This window comes from Dermacentor albipictus, chromosome 1 (genome assembly GCF_038994185.2).
Source record: "Dermacentor albipictus isolate Rhodes 1998 colony chromosome 1, USDA_Dalb.pri_finalv2, whole genome shotgun sequence".
Taxonomy (NCBI): Eukaryota; Metazoa; Arthropoda; class Arachnida; order Ixodida; family Ixodidae; genus Dermacentor; species Dermacentor albipictus.
The window spans coordinates 170,870,239-170,890,365 of record NC_091821.1 but is presented as its reverse complement, the minus strand read 5'-3'; the positions used below and the strand labels follow the sequence as shown (position 1 = coordinate 170,890,365).

Genomic DNA, 20,127 nt, shown 5'->3' with positions numbered 1-20,127 from the left:
CTTCAGTAAACACTCAACCCGATGTATCACCGAATATCAAGCTCTTCCAACACGGCGGCCTTCCCGGGACGCAGTCGGCTTGGAAGGTATATGGCGGTGGCCGCTCAGTGTTGCCAGTCAAATCCCGACCTTTGCGGTACTCTGAAATTTTTTCCAGTGACTCTAGTGGCGGCCACGCTGATTTTTTTTCCGTGGATTTTTTCGGGGCTGCAAACATGTAGCTGGGCTCGTATTCGCAAATAGTTCTTACGCTAGAATTGTTCATAAGACAAAATTCTAGCCAATCCTGATGCTGGACACATTATTAGTGAAGGCAACTAGCCAATGGCCAAGGGCACTTCAATGTGAAAAGTTTTATCAATTCGGCTGACAGTGCTTACGAACTCTGCGGCGTATTGATGCGAACGAAACAATGCAAAAGTTCTGGCGGTACAGAAATAGACGATGAATGAAATCACAATAAAGGCGGCAAAAGCCTGAACAGGCCCGAAGAATGTTATAGAAAGGAGGGGATCCATAGGACTAGAAAAGAAAAAGAAAAGAAAAGAAAACGCACCATCAGGAACATTCGTAATTCCAAACCTGTTTCGCTCCCATTATCTCCCGTTATCAGTGACCGTGCAGACAGAAAACTATGTTGCTTCACCACACTGCATTCGGTTCATTTCTTTAGGTTGTGCCGAAGTTATATTTAGAACTTTTCTTAAGGCCGCTTACTCTCGTTACCTGTCAAGAACATTCTATTAAGTGCGCGCCACCACCAGTTAAAGGGACACTAAAGGTTAATAGTAAGTCAACGTGGACTGTTGAACTATCATCCCAGAAACCTCGAAACGCTTGTTTCATGTGAAGAAGAGACGTATTTTAAGAGAAAATGCGTTCTGGAGCGTCCGCGTAACTCTAGCGCAGTTCAAATCGCCCGCCCTCCGATCGAGGAGTGGTGATGACTTGGTCTGATAGTGACGTCGAGCCGTCGGGAGTAAAACGGTGCCCGCAGACGGCGCTACGGCTTTTCTGCGCGAAACGCAAACGCGCGGCCAGAAACACAGCCAAGACAGAGCCGACAGCAGCGCGAAAGTGGAACTATGGGGCTCTTGCATTGCCCAGGGGGCGCTGCGAAAAAAGTGCTAAAAAGCGCCCTCTGTCCTAAAATGGGTCGTACCAAGCTCGGTCGTCTGCTTCGGAAAGCACGTTTACAATATGGACCCGCCGCTTTCGGTTGTGTTATATCACGGCCTGCAGCGAATATCCGGTGCCGAAGATTTTCTCAGGTGTGGCACGCTGCGTAAAGGCAAGAAATTTTGCAGTGCCGAATGCCTGTATGCCGTTCAAGAATTAAGCGGCGAAGTTTTAGCGCGGTGTCAATCGCAAGTGAAGCGAGTCGCGTACGAAGTGGAACTTCAGGTTAGGTTTGCACGCTGCTAGATTCAGGCGCACAAACGCGAGGAAATGCTTGATATAAATGAATCCACAGCAGCAATAAGCAGACATCATGTGTACGGAACTGCTTGAACACACGGTCGTACGCGCCGCGAAGGCAGCGGTCTTTCGACATGCAGCGAAACGGCGGGCCTCCTGCAATCTTTGTTGACTGCATGCCGCTAAACAAGTAGTTATGCCGGCGTTGTCGTAGCGGCCATCTGTCCCTTTTAGTAACTGATAATAACTGATGCAATGCATATGAGCTCACACGTACGTGCGAATCGCGCTGCAGCGCGAGCTCGTGCGCTGCTGGCTTGACGTAGCTTTTAATGAAAGCGCTCGAACATCGATCTGCTGTAATCAATACTACCTTGCTGCGCTGCCTCAGCATGCTGACTTGAGGTCAGTATGAGCACATTTAACTCTCTAACCTGTGCTGCTCGTAGTGGGGTAGTGAATTGTCATCGAATGAGCCCGACCATTTGTGCTCATTTGCACACACCTGGTCACTTCACCACTTCGCATCGGTCGAATTGTTAATTGTCGCTGTGGCCGGGTCTCGAATCGTGAATTACCAGCCATGCCTGCTGCTATGTCGGTCTGCTGTCGGGACTGTAGGTGCAAAATACCGAACATTAGAACGCAGATAATCAAGCAAGCTTCAAGACAGGCGAAGCAGTCAGCATGGCGCGAAGTTTCGCTTACTCAGCGCGACGAACTGCAGCTATGCAGCGCGCCCGACGCTCCACTTCGTGAGGCCTTGAAGGAAAACGGTAGAATCTGATGTTGGGATTCAGGCCTTCTTGTTCATGGCAGCCCACGACGCACAAGTAATGACGGTGACGCCTTCTCGAGGCTGGGCTAGGTCTCTCCGGATCGGCGTCACCGATTCCGTCTGCTCCCAGCATTACGTTCCACGGCACACGGAGAGCCTGTTTTCGTTAAACTATAGGCTGCGGCGACCTCGCAGCGTGGTCGGCATGGTCTGTGAGAAGTGACGAGCCTTTTCGCACTCGCAACAGGGCTGAAAAAAGTGCGAATCGACGCAAAACTCGGCCTAGAAACGTGCTTCGCCATAGCCAGGGCTCAATACGACCCAAGCTGGTACGACCCAGATGTCGTTTCCCGCGCCGCCACCAGGCGCCGCTACTATACCTCAAACTCCAGCGCAAGACGCCCATGGTGGCTAGCGAAAGGGAAAGCGCGCGACGATAAGCTGGTTCTTTATTTTAGGACGCGAACTTTGACGATCGTTGCAACGGACGACCCTGACAACGACACATTGGCTCGCGATGCTGGGCTCGACTTCAGCGATTCAAGCATTGATGAACGTGACCTGCTGCTGCGGACTCGAGCTGTTGGCGTCGTTGCGTACTACTACGACGGCAACTGTATGTCATGGCTGTACATATTCGCACATTTGTAGCTTTTCCTTCGTGAAAACCAAATGCCGCGCTCACCGCCCGCCCCGTCTTCGACCTGCGGTTGTTCTTGCGCTTCGGAGAATGCAGGCAAGACCGACGGAACAGCGCTACGGGAAAGCACTGCTTTGAAAGGCACTCCACACGACTTCAGTAAGCTGGCGTTGAACTCGTAATCCTCTGGACGAAAGTGATGCGAGCACACTATGCTATTTTAGGGCTCTTTGCCAACGCGCTGTGGCAGAGGTATATAGCACTTAACCACTTCGAAAGGAGAGGTTCACGGTTCACTCGTTGGCACACAGTGATAAGTAACGTTGGATTCGCCGCTGCAAGTGCCCTTGGCCAAGTTCCGCGGACCGTTCGCACATCCCACGAGATCACATGGACGTGACATTCTCGCTGCTTGTTCCAAATGCAAGTTTCGCGAGCCAGCAGAACCTGCGCAGCACGACGCGATAACGAAACAACTGAAACTCCAAAGCAGCACGGCGCAGAGTCGAGCGTGCAGAGCCAAGCGAAAACGAAACCTTTCGACCACCCATACTACTGAAGGGTAACGTCAAAATGCTGTTTTTTTCGTTAGAATCGAACAGGAGTAGACAGGTAGCATTTTCTTGCGTCTTATAACCAAATTAAATTACTTTTTAATACGAGTAGTTGAGTACCAGTGATATAAATTATGATGAGGCGTGCATTCGTCATCGGGCTAGTACCGGAATGTCGCTGGGGGGTCTCAAATCGTGTCATGCATTTACCACAGTTTCTCGGTTACTAAAGCTCTGTTCGCGATTATATTGACGCCTTAGACGTTCTAGAGCATTGCTTTATCATTTAAACTTAACTTCATAGTAACATTTAGTGTCCCTTTAAGGTTAAAGAGTCATGGCGAGCGACATCGCTTAACGCCTGTAAATATTTAAAACGTTAGCTTTAGCATTTTCCGCCTCGTGACGACGCCTTCTTGCGCTGGCGTTTTTTACGCAAGCCATTCGAACATCTCTCGGGCACCTAAGGCGCTCGCGCAGTTCCCCGTCTCCGGCCAAAAACGGCGCAATATCTTTACCTGCCATTCGACCCTGATCCCAGCAATTTGGGTTTCCCAGCATGCAGACATTCTTCGTTTTGTTTCTCTGCCGCGCTCGCGTGCCCATCGTCGTAAAACATCATTCGTCCGAGAAAGCAAGAGTGAAGCGAATGCAGGTATGCACGGAAAAAGTAATAATAAAGAGCGAGTGCATTGAATGATAACAAATTGAAAATTTGGTTGCCAAATGTCTTTCCCACGAAACTGGTCGCCTTTATTTGGCAAGAAAATGAAACAGGAACAAAAAACAGCGAACGAAATGTCGGGAGGCCCAGCGCGAAGCGAAGCGCTTTTCAAATCCAACCTGGACCAAACAAAAGGGCACATACATCACGTAAACGGCCCTGGAAGATCGAAAAGGGAAAGGAAAGAAAAACGAGTATTTGCTCACTGCGTCTGGCGGGGTCCGCCCTTGGACAGGGGAGAGACTGAAGGCGTTTTCTTTCTGGGCTGCCGTCACAATTTGTTGCCGCGACTCCCGATCTGTGTGTTTGCGTGGGCTCGGGCCCAACGCCGAGACTCTTATGTATCGCCGAATACGCGCTCGTTTGAAAAACCGAGCACTGAACTTAGCATTTCCCAGTCCCGTAGAACATCACTCGCACGCGCTGCTGGGATCCTAAATTTTGTTTGATGCCGTTTTTATTCTCTATTTCCTATGCATCCTTTTAAGAACTCTCTCTCTCTCTCTCTCACACACACACACACACACACACACACACAAACACAAACACTTTCAGTCGAATATATACACTACGAATTCAGTCCTCCAAATCACAGAGCGTGCCTACTTTGCATCTGCAGAACATGAATCGCTCTGTCGGGTGCCTAATTTTTCTGCCTCTGACTCTCTCACTCGGTAAGCGCCTTCAACCTTCGCAACGATCACCAAAAGCCAATGTGCACAGCTAAAAGCAGTGCGCAGGAACGCGCAGAAGCACGCACACGCAAAGCGTATTCAATCATTGCAAGCTTTTCGTACACTATTGTCAAAAGCCGCTATGACGCAGACAATTAATATTTATGAATTACTTAGTTTTCTCACTGCTTGCACCACTTTAGGTGTTGTGAAAGACAAGATCATGATAGTTTCTCTCATCTTCATAAAAGTGAAATGCTGCAAACTAGCGTTCGCAGCATTGCACAAGCGGTCGCATATTCGACTCACACCGCTATCATGCTGCAGGTCCTCAGGCAACGTGAAAGTTGGCGCAGAGCTTGAGGTTCCAACCCTGCTAACTGATTTCTTTAAGAGCAACTCGGGAGCAAAATGCACAAACGTGTTGTCCCGAGCGTTGTGCGTGAGTCCATACTCGAGAAACGTCTCGATGTTTCTCGAGCTAGCTCTCTCTCTCTCTCCCTCTCTTTAAATCATATTGAGCCCAGATTTTCTATTTGCTCATCTCTGACAAGCGCAGCACGTACTTAGAGTTTCTATCACATCTGTACTTAAAATGAATTTGAACGCAGGATTTTCTTGAACACAAAAGATAAACATCTGGCTACATCAATGACACATGCAGTTATACGCAAGCATGCCATCAATAGTAGTATAGGTCGCTTAAGAAAGTTCTTGTGGGTTCTTCAGCAAAGCCTTTCCTATAAAAATTAGAGATGGCGATGTTGTTGACATCCTTAGGCGGTATCTATACATATTTGCAGCTTGGGCGCACATGGCTCCTTGATGTCACACTAACGTAAACTCAAGGCAATACTTTAGGCATGCACTCCAAGAATATCCGCTAGGAGAAACAAGGAAAACTCAGCTTTGACAGGAGCTGCAGGAAAAGAATACTCGCAAAGCTCACCAACTATAACCTCAGTTGTGAAATCCTGCAAGTATTGCGTAACAGCCCACGTGAGTAAGCGCGTGCATGACAATTGATTAAAGGAGTCATACAGCTAAAACCGGCCAATTGCAAACGGCAAAAACCTCCCATAAGTTAGTGCCGTCTGCAATTGGTCATCGCCCCTGGGATAGAACGTTGGTCGCCTCCGCGAGTCGCGGGTCCCCCACGTGAGAACACCAGACAATGGAGGAACTTCTCTTACGTATATGTGAGACGGCTTCTGAATACGGTCCCAGACCTTCGTAACGTTTTGTGGATACGCTTGCCTTAGGATGCACACGAGTGGGTCACCGAAGAGAAAAACTCACTGGCCGCCAGCAGTGACAGAATTTCATCGTTGGCACTTTCCATAGGCGCACCAACGAAAAGGAGTGTGACAAATGTTCATCATGGTTATAATACGTCGGTGGTTGAATATGCCGCTCGTGCTGTACGAGCTGCCCCAGGCGCACACATATATCTCGGGCGTTGTGTGCACTGTAATGAGAAGAGAAAGCCGCAGAGAGAATTGGCTGCTGCAGGGGGTGAGGCGTTGAGGGACCCATTTCATACGCCGTCGTAACTTAAAATAAGCCGAGGGGAAAAAGGACTAGCTTGAAACGGGCATAAACATGCGGCAAGGAGGCCAAACATGAATCAAGTGAGCTATCATAGAAGAGCAGAAATTGAGAACTATGAGCTCGCACCCGTTTCACTCGGCGTTTTATAATATATGATATGGGGTGAAAAAAAATTGCCCTCTCGATATTAATCGGCGTGCACGGAAAGTTACGCTGCCTAGTCAAGAAGCGGCTCTTCGCAGATCATTTCTGTAGAAAGCACGCTTCCCTACCGAGCGTGACGAGAAAACTTCGCCGTATGGTACTATGCGGCAGCAACCGTGCGTACTTCAATGACTCATGCAAACGACCGACAGTGAGTAACGGGTAGAAAGTGAAACCCCAGTGCGAACGATTGCGACAACAATGTATTCCGTTCAGGAAATGACTCAGACCTATCACTAGTGCGGGAATGTCTCATGGGAATGTCGACTGTGAGATTTTCTGTGCGGTTCTCGATGCTTGTTTTGAACGCGGTAGTATTCTATGGTTCCGGAGTGTGAATGTTGAGCCTGTGTTGATGATCCCGTGTACAGACGTGCACGGTAAATGTAAACAAGCAACACAACTTGAATAAAGAAAAGGAGCAAATGGTGGTGCCTGTTGGGATCTAACTTAATAATTCAGAGTGCGAAAACCAATGTTCTCGCACTCTGCACAGTTTCTCAAGCGCAGTCTCTCTTTTGGTTTTTACTACGCAAGAGGTTTATCTATGTACCCTGGTGTCCAAGAGTAACGGAAACCCAGGACCCTTCCCTACCTTCATTTTTTACCTTCATAGTTAGAAGATAATTATGGGGTTTTACGTGCCAAAACCACTTTCTGATTATGAGGCACGCCGTAGTGAAGGACTCCGGAAATTTCGACCACCTGGGGTTCTTTAACGTGCACCTAAATCTAAGTACACGGTTGTTTTCGCATTTCGCCCCCATCGAAATGCGGCCGCCGTGGCCGGGATTCGTTTACCTTCATTGTTGCATCGGCTAGTAAAGATGTTTTTTTCTACTTGATATCATTCAGGAGTGTGATTATAGGAGTTAAACAATCATTAAGGGTATATATTCCAGTGACACCCAATCGCATTTTGAAAACAGTGGCAGTTTCCCCCGAAAGGCGAAGCATCGATTGCGATAGAAAATTCGTTGACAGCTAGAAGAAGTAACGATAGTAGTTTTATCAGCCGTAAAAACTTGTAAACATAGGCATACTAACTAAGTTAACAAGCATGCATGCTTGTTAGTTTAGCTTGTGTCACGCGCGTACGAACACATATGAACACATCTCACTCGATGACCGCGGGAGTTCGTTGTCAAAACGCTGCAGTGAGGAAGCGCGGCAGCAGCAGCGAGCGAATTGACCTTCGTGCGGCCGCTCGCGTCAACGCGAACTACGCCATGAAACACAGCGCAGTGCGTACTCTGTATCCGTCGTAGATGGCGTTCAAGATACAGCGGCCTGGGCGGGCGCGAGCGCGGCCCGGAGTTACCCAGGGTAGAATCCCCCCCCCTCCCTGTCTCCCCTCCCACCGAAGCCTTGCGCGCGACGGAAGGCGGCGCGCTTCCTCCCTGCTTACTGTTGTTGCGTGCCGGAGGTTGAGCCGCAATCGCCGGCTCACCCTCGCTCGCCTTCACTCGCACATTCAGTACTCGGCGACATACATACATACACTCGCACATACGGCACTCGGCGACAATTTTTCCGCCCTTGGACTTTCTACGGAACCTCATGGCGACGCCGATGGCAGAAATGCACCTGGAGTCTCTGTATGATAGCTATTGCAATAAAAATGCTGGGGTGTCTGTCACTTTTGTACTCATGTGTACGTTGGAATAAAAGTGCAGCCTGCGCCAGATTTTTACGAAGTGCGGAATCGGGGAAAATAAAACGCTATGTATTTCCGCAGCTTGGACACGCGACCTGGTATTCGGACTTCAAGTCTGAGCAAGACAGTGTTGTACGGTCTTAATGATTAGAGTCACGAAGTGCTCGGAAAACAAAACTTTTCTTTCCTTTACGTCTTCTGCTTTTCCTTTCCGTTTCCCATGATCATTAGCAGATGAGAATTGGGAAGGAGGGGGTGAAGGAGGCGGTGTTAGTGAATCTTATGAAGTGGCTTTGCGGTTGCGATCAATTCCATAATTTTACTTTCGATATTCAATGTTTTCGTCTCCCATGTCTTTTGTCTAATCATACAAAGTAAAGCAAAAAGTGAATCCTTGAGGCCAAGGTGATTCTGAGACCCACATGCAGCCATTGTTGCTTAGTAGGCTTGCAGAGCGCTAGCATTGCAGAAACATTGGAAGACTTGCAATGCTTTTGTTATCCGGAACTGATTGCGCTAAAGACGTGTTAATGTAACGCAGGCCGGTCCCAACAGGCCGTTCTCCGACCATAGAGCGATGTCAGCTAGCTGCGCCCGCTGTCGGCTTCTCAATCACTGTGAAGACTACGGCTTAGGCAAAGAGCAGGCCTTCGTTACCTCGGTTATTTCTACGTCTCAGGCATCGCAAAATTGTTTCCTGGCGTCGCCGAAATTGCGACGCTTTGGTCGGCAAACGAAAAGACGCAAAGACAGTCAGTGCAAGAGTCGTTTGAGGCGTTTTACGCGGCCGCGACATAACGATGCAAGGAGTCGTGCGAGCGATATTCAACACGGAAACACAACAACACAATGGGCGCGTGCAGACAAGGCAAAGAGGAGGAGCGTCGGGACAGCGACGAGGAGGCAAAATCCCAGGAAGCCCGAAGCCGCCCTGTTGCGCGGCCGATCACTCTTGGGACGTCTTCATACGCCGCAGCCATTGAGGCCACTCGTGGCCGCTGATATATCACGCTGATATTGCGCCGCCAACAGCTCGCGCGCGTGCAGCCACGCTCGCCGTGCACCGCTGTTGCCGGAGGAGGGATGACAGCAGGGTGGGGGGATGACGCATCGGAGGTCCGTCCGAGTGCGCGGCCTTTCAGGCCGCCGCCGACCACGGGGCCCCGAGATGAATGGTGTAGCGCGAATACCACAAGCGAGCAAGATCGAGAGATGCACCGCTGCGGTGGTGGGTTTAGTTCCGCGCGAGTAAAAGTGCGTCCGAGCTTCTGCTGCCGCGCGCCACCCGAGGACAGGAGCGCGGCGGCCTCCAATAATGCCGCCGGCGCCGACGACTCTTCTGTGACATTCATCACGCTGAATAGGAGTTGGCCCATGCGGACAAAACTCCTTGGCCGTCTCCCCCAATGCGGTCCAGGGCGCTGCTGCTGCTTTTGTTTTCCGTCCCGTCTAGCCCGCTCGTCTTATCTCGCCGGTGGACGGACGACCCGCAGACAGCGGCGATTGGCGTTGGTTGCTTAATCTCGTCCCTTACGCTCGTCGCGGACGGCGCGGGGCATCTTGAGCCGATGCGCGCTTTGTCTTTGCTTGTTTCCCCGTTTCTGCCCTCTTTTCACAAATAACGGGACCGCAATCAGTGATATATAGGCGTCCTATATGGCTGCGGAGAAGCCTATTACTGGTGCGCGCAATATGACTCCCATAGAGATGCCGTCGCTATCGCGCTGCCGCGCTCTCATCGAGTGATTTATAAGTTCTCTCGCTTCACAACTGTCCAACTCGCTCGAGTATTGGCGTGGAATCCCGAGAAATGCCAGCCAGGAAGACGTTAGTTAGAGAGTCGTACGCGGGACCACTCCCGTTTCCCTCGATCACGCGCAATACTTGCAGCATATATATTTAAAACGTGTCCCTTCATTACTACACTTACTTCCAAAAGCCCACGAGTGAACCGAATGCCACGAGCGTGAAGCCCACCTTGATTTCTTACGTTATACAAGCCTGCGCCGAGGAGCTCACTCTTAAGATCGGAACCTTAATCGGGCGCTCCCCACTACGGAGCGCCTCATAATGAGATCGGAGAACGTAAAACCCCGCAATTTTAAGACTGCAACCTGCGCAAAGGCGCACATTTTCTCATTTGAGCGTAACAAGCTTGCTGCCGCCTTAGGCAAAGGTAAACAGCTGTCTGGATTTTGCTATTGCCGGTCAGGTTAGTTCTTTCAGTGGTGCATTGTGCCTGGCGCAGCAATGTCTTAGTGCGACCGGAATTAAGAGCTTGAATCTAGGCTTGTTGTGTCTGTCATTCCCGTCAAACCTTCGTCCTCGACCTCCTGTTCCTCAGCCTTACACTATCAAAATGTATATCGAGAATAAAAACACAACTTCGCCCGTAAACCACGACAGGTAATCAAACTGACGCCCCTGCGGCAATACGCTTTTGAAAACCGAACGTGCTCGCCATTGACCGTTCCACTCAATTCGATTATTTATTTCGTCTACACCGTCTTACAATTATCTTACGCTGTCAAGCGTATTTTGCATGGTTATTCTCCTTAACACTAACCCTAACAAATTTGTGCTTGACAGAAATTTTTTGCTGCCTGTAATACGGACTAATTATGGTCGATATACCGTGTATGTTTCCACTCTATCTATTTGAAACGCTCTACCATCTCACATTAAACGCTGTTCATCGCTTGGTACATTAATTTTTAAGCTCTCTTAATAGCTTATGAAGTTTGACATTTATCCTTTTTCAAATATTGTTATTCTTTTACGGTTATCGCATTTCTTGCCTGTATTGAAGTAAATTTTCTTCTTTAGTACAACTAAGTTTATTCAGTTTCCGTTTTAATTTCACTATGGCTAGTTACCATATTGGTGTTAGTGGCTAGGTGACGTTTTAATGCCGTTTTAGCACTGACTCTGTTTGTAACCTTTAAACATTTAAAAATTACACGATCTGTAGCCTTGCGCTCTCCGGACTGGCTTCTGTATATTTATTTCTATGCGGTTTTCTGCTATGAACCTTCATATATACACGACAGCCGAGGAGCCCACGTTAAAAGTTATCTCTCGATAGTTTGAAAGAGCCTGCCGTGGTCATCTGAAACCGGGGTTACCTGGCGGCATTATGGCTGCATTACGCCATAGATCAGGAAAAATATTCTTAAAAAAAAATCTCGCTGTGTTTAATAACCCAAACCACATTCCGAGAACAAGACTCGCGCTTGGAAATATGTGGCAAGTTTTGTGCGCCACGCATACTCTGAGAGTGGTGGCGTATTTGCGCTTATTTCGGAGACGCAGCAAGGACTTCAGTAGCGGGCGAAGACGACATTATGTGCATTGTAATCAAGTAGTTTTCGCGAAGATGGAGGTGTTCCGCTGTGAAAAATTGCTACTGTCGCATCAAATGAGCTCAGGGCCGGAAGAACCACGGAAGCTGGTCGATTTTTTTTTTCTTCTTCAGAAAGAGTGGGCTTTGACTGAATACAGAACGTTTCCTCATATTGATGCAATGAAAATTGAAGCATGCGCTGCCGTGTCACCATTTTTCGATGTTTACTGCACCAGCATCAAAAGACGCGTCATCTTCTATTGCGTAATAACGTGTAAAAGAACACATACGCATGAACGTGGCCATTTTTCATCTAGAACACCGTACCCGACACCTCAATAACTTCCAGATAATGTCATGTCACAGGACATGACCGTACTTAGAAAGGTTGACGACCTCACTGAAAACCGCGCTTTGCAAGAGATATGAACCCGCCGAACGTTTCCACCGTTTCGAATTGAATGTATGGGCTGTCGACCCACGTGCTTATGGCCACGTGTCAAAGCGCGAAAGGCTTTAACCATGCGGTGACAACTTATCCCAGCTTGTTCGCTGCGGGCGAGACTCGCACCCCATTTATCCAAACTGGAGACTGCTAGCCTGACTACGTGCACAACATGGCGAGCAAATACAGTCGCGCGAACAGTCAACGCTTTTGGTCTTTCCGTGTCTACTATACGCGCAAACGTCTAGAAGCGGCTAGACCTATTTTTGCTGCCCTCTGCTGTCTTGTTTTCATTTCAGCCGACTTGTTTTAGCTCCGTTGCACCCGGACCTTCATTTCGACAGTTGTTGCAATCCATAGCATGAAATGCAGCTACTATTTCGTGCTATGTATAGTTTGCTTATTCACAGAACTCGAGTGGATGGCCATGGTTTCAGCTTTCATCTGTGAAAAGGTGCTTTCGTTAAGCGTTTTAAGCGCGTCAGCATTTTTATACAGATCCCTGAATGGGTATCGCATCGCCTGGCGTTAGTGACTTGTCAGATTAGCGTCCTTGTAGAATTTTTTTCTAAGAAAAGAGAGAGAAAATGAAAGAAAAGGGGGAAAAAAACTGAGGGAGAAACTGAAACCACCCACAGCAAACGTCGAAGCTTGCAAACATAGTGATATGTGTTGAAAGCGACGAATATTAATAGGGGAATAAGATGCTGGCTTGCAAACCTATAGAAGCCGAGAGCTTCAATCTCAGTGGCGGGCGCATTACGGCATTATGAACATCCCGGCGATGCCCGCATTGTGGGAACAAACTGTGCATAAGCGGACTCTTTTTTTTTCCTGCGCATGGCTTGTTTTAATGTGCACACATTGATGATAAGTGCTAGATAATACATCAGTGTCATTAGAGGCTTAGTGTCGAGCACAGTGAACCAACAAAATACTAATGCGGGGTGTAATATACATTCATGTGTGGATATGTATTAAAATAATTATTACGTTAGCTCTTCTGCATCCATGCAGATTTTCTCTGCCGATTGCATGTCATGGATGCTTGCTATGGATACTAGACAGTTGGTATTCTCAATTTCAGGAGAATCCGCGGAAGCTGGACTCGGGATCTGTGGTTGGATCCTCACCGTTCTGTCGTTCGTGATTGTCGTGGCCACCTTTCCCTTCTCATTGCTTTTTTGCATCAAGGTGAGCGCGCCTTTCCTTTATTTTGCTGTTGAGAATTTTTTATTTCGTGCTCTGAACGTTTGTGCTGGGAACCTTTATTGGAAACTACAATAAATTCAACCCGTTAAAGAAAGAAAATTCAAACTCATAAGAAGCTGTGGGATTAGAACTCGCCGCTTTCTGCAGATAAGGCCGCAAACAAATGTTCCGGATCCTCAAACCAGTAGTGGCCAGTAGTGCAGGGAGGTAGAGGGCACTGCTGCTTGAAGACATGTAGGGAGTTTCGAAATACCATAGGGACACCTTCACATATCACGCGGCATAGGCGGTGCATATTGAATGTAGCCGCCGCTTTCATATTGCGATTGGTTGCACGAGTCATTCCCGCTGTGACGCCATCGACCACAGGCACCGACTACGGGGGAACTCTCCGGAGGGGGCTGAACCCCTCCTCCACCTAAAGTGTCATTGTCAGAGTTTTGTCACCCACATCATCTGAGGTTTCGGATGAGTTCTCTCGACTTTTTCACTTAAAATTTTACTGTGGCTAATAGCTTGCTGCTTCATTGTTGACGCGGACGTGCACAACCTTGAATTCATACTTTCGCATTTTTTTCTACAATCCTGACAATAGGAGGACAAGCGCATTAGAAGCATCAGCGGCGGCTGCCTCATCCGTATTTTCTCACTTCAACGTTGCTTTTAAATTTCCGCTGTAGACACCATGCACATAAGAATATATTTAAGTATATGCACAAGATAAGGTTTATTATATTCTTCAAAGAAAAGGAGGTAGCCAATTAACAATTATATCTAAAGGCATGCATAGCCTATGCTTATAGAATGAATCTGTTGCTGTATGTTCACCTCGCTTATGATTGCTTTGCGTGCTTTTTTTACCCTGGAAAGAGCCTGTTGACTTCAGTCACCCTCTCGGCAGAGCCTTTTATCAACGGTGTGTGAAATGCACGTGAATAAAATGTGACTTAGTATTGCTTCTCTTTACAGTAAGCATTGCTAACGACTCACGAAAAAAAAAAACTTCTAATAATTTACCACGTTTATTAGGAATGGAAACATCGTCACAAGTGCCTCGAGCGGCCATTCGCGCGGCAATTTTGCGTGCATTTGCGGGCTTTTCCACGCCCGGAAAAATACTTCTATGCAGTACGTATCGAGCAACAGAAAGCTGTATCGAGAGTTTTTCCTGTTGCTCTAAAATGTTCTCATTGACACTTTTAGTCTCACTATAATATTTGAAAACTGGGTTAATTAATTAAGACTAATTATCTAATTAGGCGGATTGAACAAGATAATCTTACTATCTCCAAGCGACGGCAAACAACATTACCTTAGTTCTGTCCAGCCCCGTGACCTCTGCATATTTTTAATGTTTGGCTCAAGTTACGTGGCACATCCTGTAGAAGCGCCTACACTCCTCCAGCTGGCTGCTCAAACTTTTCTTTCTTCTCTTCTTCGCTGACATATGTCCATTGGCGTCGACCAACTGAACTTGCACAGCGCAAAATATCATCAGATAACTAATTACTGCGTCATTTATCGACGATGGATTTTTGTTTGGGTTTTCAAAAGAACGGGCCCCAACGCGAAGTCACGTAACAGTAGCGCTACCATCGAGGCACGCATCAGGCCGCACGGCGACCAGCTGTTCAAACCGATGCTGTTCGCGCGAAATATCTCGCAGGAACCAGCTCAACGTGCAGTTGTGTAGTGCTTAAACCAGAGAAACCTGTGTCGTATGGAGTGAGTAATGCTGATAGTTAGTGAAATGCATCAGCACATAATACATAATTAGGTCAGCACGAAAACTTCGTCTTCAGAATTGTCGAGCACTCTCCTTTTCACTTTGTAACGCATGCAATGCATTGTTCTTCTCTTCTTTGCAAATTGCAGGTCGTCCAGGAGTACGAACGCGCTGTTATATTCCGTTTGGGAAGGCTCCTGCAAGGGGGATCGAAAGGGCCCGGTAAGGAAACACACTTCTGCTTGTCACGTCTCGCTTTGCGACTATTTCCTAACTTAACGAATACAGCAATGTCTGAAACAAGCCGCAATTACGACGCGTGTCTGGCCGTCAGGCACTCGCCTGCCTCTATTGAAGAAGCAAACCATGCCCCGCACTTCGGGGCATGGGGCTTCTTGGATAAGGACACATGCCGATGCTGGCTGCTTTACTTCTTTGTCTTACCTGCGACCGTTTTCCTATTTGCCAGCGGCTATGTGTGTTCAGATCAGTGCTTCCTCTTGCAGGTATCTTTTTCATTCTCCCCTGCATCGAAAACTACACCAAGGTTGATCTCAGGACGCTAACCTTTGATGTTCCACCCCAAGAGGTAAGATTTCCTGCGCTAGAACTATACATATAGTTACGCTGCTCAAGAGAAATAAAACGGAATGGCAGCTTACGAGTCGGTTATCCCGGAATTGGTAGGTTTGCACTCAATCACGTGCGTATGTACATTCCGATTTTTAAAGTGCTTTACCAAGTATGTTGTAATTTGTGTAACTCTTTACTTTTGAGATAGAGAAGTGCTCTCTCTAAATATGTGACTAACGCGAAATCCACTGCAGTCGAATGTTAAGAATAAATGGGAGAGGCACAAGAACGGGCCTTCCGCTGTATACCCTGCTCCGAACAGGCTTGTCTGTGCCAGTATCTCTAAATCTTGCTAAAGGAAGGAAGTTCGGCAATTATTAGGCTTCGAGGTAAAATTAAATCAATTTCTGGGGTTTCACATACCAAATCCACGATATGATTATGAGCCATCCCGTAGTGGGGGACAACGGATTAATTTTGACCACCTGGGGTTCTCTAACGTGCACCTGCTCGTTAGAGCAGGTGCACGTTAGAGAAGGGCGAAGTGCAGCGTTGGCTGCACGTCGCCCTTGTCGAAATACGGCCACCACGTCCGCAATTTGATCACACGCCCTCTGGCTTAGCAGCGCAATACCGAAGCCACGAAACTTTCATGGCGCGTGGGCTTCAAGTAGCTCTCACGACTGTGAATGTTTCGTATTATCTCCTGATGATTACTGACCAATAAAATCGACGTGGCAGATTTCATAGTGTAATAAACTAACGTCTCAAACTTGTTCTGTAACACACGTATTCATTCTAATAAACAGATATTGAGGGTTCCTGTTAAAACGTTAAAAAGAAGAACTAAGTCTCTTTGCTTGCACATATGCTTTAATAAAAATCGAGCACTCATTGGACAGAACAGCACATAAACACACACACAAATGTCTTCACACTGTCGTCACCAAATATCGTCACCATGAGCTATTACCTACAACCATGCACAAAGCCGGAGGAACCGCGAAAAGTGCTCCGTAGCAGTAAGAAATTGTGGCATCTTCTTCCTCCCTGTCGAGTGTGGTAAGAGAAACCGAATTGATTACGAGACACGCTGAAGGCGTCAGACCATCAGTTGAGGAACGCATATGTCTTCCGATGCTTTGCGCTTTCTTGTGCAGCACAGCAAGCGAACACGCCATTCTTTATTTTTACGGGCGCAGTCGATGTCCACCTCTCTCGTCCGCTGCGCGGCGCTGCTGAAGAGCACACACGCTAACACGCACCAGCAAAACGGGACAGCGCGCGCCCGGCACCGGTTCGCGGCGCCGCACATTCGTTAGCCGCTTCGTCGCGCTATTGATTCGGTTACAGCAGCAGCACGAGACGCTCCGTGTAGCGTGCAGCTGGCGGTCAAGAGGGCGAATGGCCAGCCCTCCTTTTTGCACGCTTCAATTTTAATGCAGGCCAAATCACGGTGTGCGCCGTCGCGGGGTTTCCCCCTTCGGTCGCCCGGGACCCCTTCAGCAAGCAGCCTTGCTGCTACAAGAGTGGAGCGAAGGGGGAACGAGGCAGCTAAAAGAAGCAGGAAAGGAAGCCGAAGTGGCGAAAGGGGGCGCGACGGTGTTTTTCGGCGCGATAATGTGGGCTCTAGTGTGGGCAACCGAGCCTAATCTCGTTACCACCATTAATGCAAATGAGTTCCCTCGCGGGGTGGAGCATCTTTCGCGCGCGCACTCATCTCGAATGAGAGAGCGCGAGAAGCGCACGATAGACCGGCGCCGACTGCGGGAGCCGCGCGAGCGGACTTGCGCGCCGGCTGGCCGACTCTCGGCCGGCGATCGCCGCGGCTACTTGGACGGAAGCGAATGCGAGGCACCAGCTGTAAACACTGTGCGAGCGCCTGGCGACAACTGTTCACGCCTATTCTCTCTCAATATAAGCCCTGAAGCGATTATCTATTATTGTCTGATTCATGCCATATTTCCCAGTGTCTCTTGCTTGCGGGTAAAATTGTTTCGTATAACCCAACCTGTGCAGATCGAGTCAGATCAGCCCTTGCTTACATGAACTCGACTGTAGCGCGTCAGCCTGCAGCGTTGTCGCACGTATAGAAGCTCACATCAACAGCTACGAAGTATGGCCTCGGGGATCACGACGGGCCCCTGGCTACTCACAAAGACTATAATATGTAGATGGGTTCTCTTGAATACTGCGACTCGGCAGGGGTCGCGTCGCAGGGGTCGAGCCACCTTGCGGTAAATCGGTTTACGCCACCTAATATGACGCCTATCTCGAGTTCTGTCCAGTTCATGTACAGGACGGTAGTGGTAGTGTCATGGCCGTTGCACGTGCTCTACACGACCCTACATTTCACTCGCCGTAGCGTTCTCGCGGGAGGCAGAGATTGCAGCTTCCAGGAAAGACGTTTCAAGGTCCCGTTCAAGTTCCTCCAGTCTCCCCGTCTTAAAGTTGGCTGACGGAGAGCTGACGTTCGAGACAACGGCAAGGGGCTCCCCGCGAGTGCCACGCCGCTAATGTCTTCGCCCAATGGCAGCGCTGTAGAAAATGGCTTTGACCCTTTGTCGTCGAGTAACAGCCACCTACAACTTGCGCCCGCGTTCTCACCGCTCGTACGTGACCCAAATTTGGTTCACGTTTCGTTGCAAGGCACTAGTTTGCATCGTTTCGAACAATTTGCTTCCCTAAATAGGCATCACATTAAATACTTATCACAACACGCTAATTTGATTGCGCGGGGGCCCTCCAAAATGTCAGACTAATTTGCAGAAGTGCCTGTTCCCTTAGAATCAAACTCAAATCTGAGTATAAATGGAATCCTTAAATTGGATACTATAGCGCCACGACGGATGGGCCGTATTTCCTCGATCGCTGTAGATCGGCATTTTGCATCCTTCGAAGCGACAATTTCTTTCAAACGTAGCCACAAACTGTAATCAAAGTACACTTATGGAAGGTGTTAACAAAACAATCAGAAATAATTAACTGCTACTTAGTGGTTGCGTATTTCGCGATGACAGTAGCGTTGTTTTAATCATACATGTAATTTCCTTTTTTCAATTTTTTTTGCTGTAGCAAAAGAAGGCTTGTACCGATATTCTTTGTTCACTTATGTACGACATAGATGTGCTGTCACTGTTTCATCACTCACCCACCTATTCTTTAGCATCTCAGTAATAAAATTGTCCTTATCACTTTCATGTCAGCTTGTTTTCGTACTAACTTGTCTCCTCTTAGCATCCTAGTCAGTCCTTCCTGCTTTCTTGCCAATGCAGCTTTAACGATATAAATGTTTCCTGTTGGTCCTCGGCTGTAGTGTCCTTTACTTTTACCGTTCCTTGTATGTAGCCATTTCAAGTTCGAGCTTCCTTATCACTCCAATCATCGGCCTTGGCACTCTCACTCCTGCCACTTCATCTTAGAAATGTTCGATATCCTCGCCTAAATTGTTTAGGTTTTTACTGAATTGCTGGTTACTTCGCTGCCGTGTAAAATTCGGAGTGTATACACTGAGATCAGTAGTCCTGCTTACTGTTCCGGGTTTGATTGAGTTGGGTTTCTCTCCAAATACTGTATTTTCCCACTGTGTGGAATTGGGCAAGAATCGGATGGAATTCTGGATCAGTCCTGCGCTGGTCTTCTCCCCTCTTCAGCGCGGTGATCTCGCTGCAGCTTTCGCAGGTGGAACGGCTTGGGGCAGGAGCGACACCGGTTCCTACTAGTTGTCACAACTTGAATGTTGTGAAAAGTCTTGTCCCGTGCAGCCCAGGATACAGTGTCGTACTCTTCTATCCTGTCTGGATGTTGCTGATCACTTCTGCAGGTTGCACCTCTTCACCATTGAACGAAAGTAAATGAATTGTGTCGTCTTATTGATTTTCTTGCCGTCAAATTTGAGACCTGCGCGTATACGACCTCCTGTGTTGCAGGTCGCGTGCTGTTTTGCTTCTCCTTATCATCAAACGTAGCTCCTGTCAATAGTTTTGCAGTGCTGCATGTCCAGTTCAGCACAATATTTCGACGTGGGAAATACAACGTCATGTGCGTAGAGAATATTCAAAGGAGCATTTTCTATACCATGCTCTATCAGTACGGCCATGATACTGCCAAACATGAGAGTTCGTAGCGCTGAAATTAATGGAGCTCCAGTGTTACTTCGAAGAAACTGGTAACCTTAGTACTTTTCTCAGTGTATACACTTTCTTAATCTGCCCGACGTGTTTCCTTGGGGCGCTCTTTTCTCGGCAGCCTACACGGGTTTGCCTTGGCTCTGTGTTATGACCTTACCCAATGTTCATGTACGTCAATTCACTGTACGTAGTCTCTACCCACGATAGCCTTTAGAACTTGCGCATTTTCACACTTTAAAGGTAAATGGAGGGGTTTAATTAAGTAATCCTAACGTCCACACCAGTGTGATTGTTCTAAATATCTTTAGTTAGGCCTAAAGTTGGCCTTCAATTGAAGTAACACATAAACGAGCGAACAAAAGATAATGGCGGATCCGGTTGTAACTTTACGATGTTTATAACCTGACACCTGGCGCATACGTGCTATTGTCCCTGTAACTTTTATTAGCGTCGATACTACTAACAAATTTAGCAAAGTATAACAAAGTGATGCAAGC

At 47.9% G+C, this 20,127-nt stretch overlaps 1 protein-coding gene across 5 annotated transcripts in view; it reads left to right on the top strand.

Moving 5' to 3' along the window:
- LOC135905744 (band 7 protein AGAP004871-like) overlaps positions 1 to 20,127 on the top strand; it is a 247,968-nt gene that overhangs the window by 180,993 nt on the left and 46,848 nt on the right. For all 5 annotated transcript variants that reach the window (XR_010565467.1, XR_010565465.1, XR_010565468.1 and 2 more), the window contains 3 exons: positions 13,077 to 13,183; positions 15,077 to 15,149; positions 15,434 to 15,516. Coding sequence is in view for 1 of the 5 variants with exons in the window: in XM_065436760.1 (XP_065292832.1) it covers positions 13,077 to 13,183; positions 15,077 to 15,149; positions 15,434 to 15,516 (263 nt within the window). In the remaining 4 variants the exon portion in view is untranslated. The remainder of the gene's footprint in view (positions 1 to 13,076; positions 13,184 to 15,076; positions 15,150 to 15,433; positions 15,517 to 20,127) is intronic.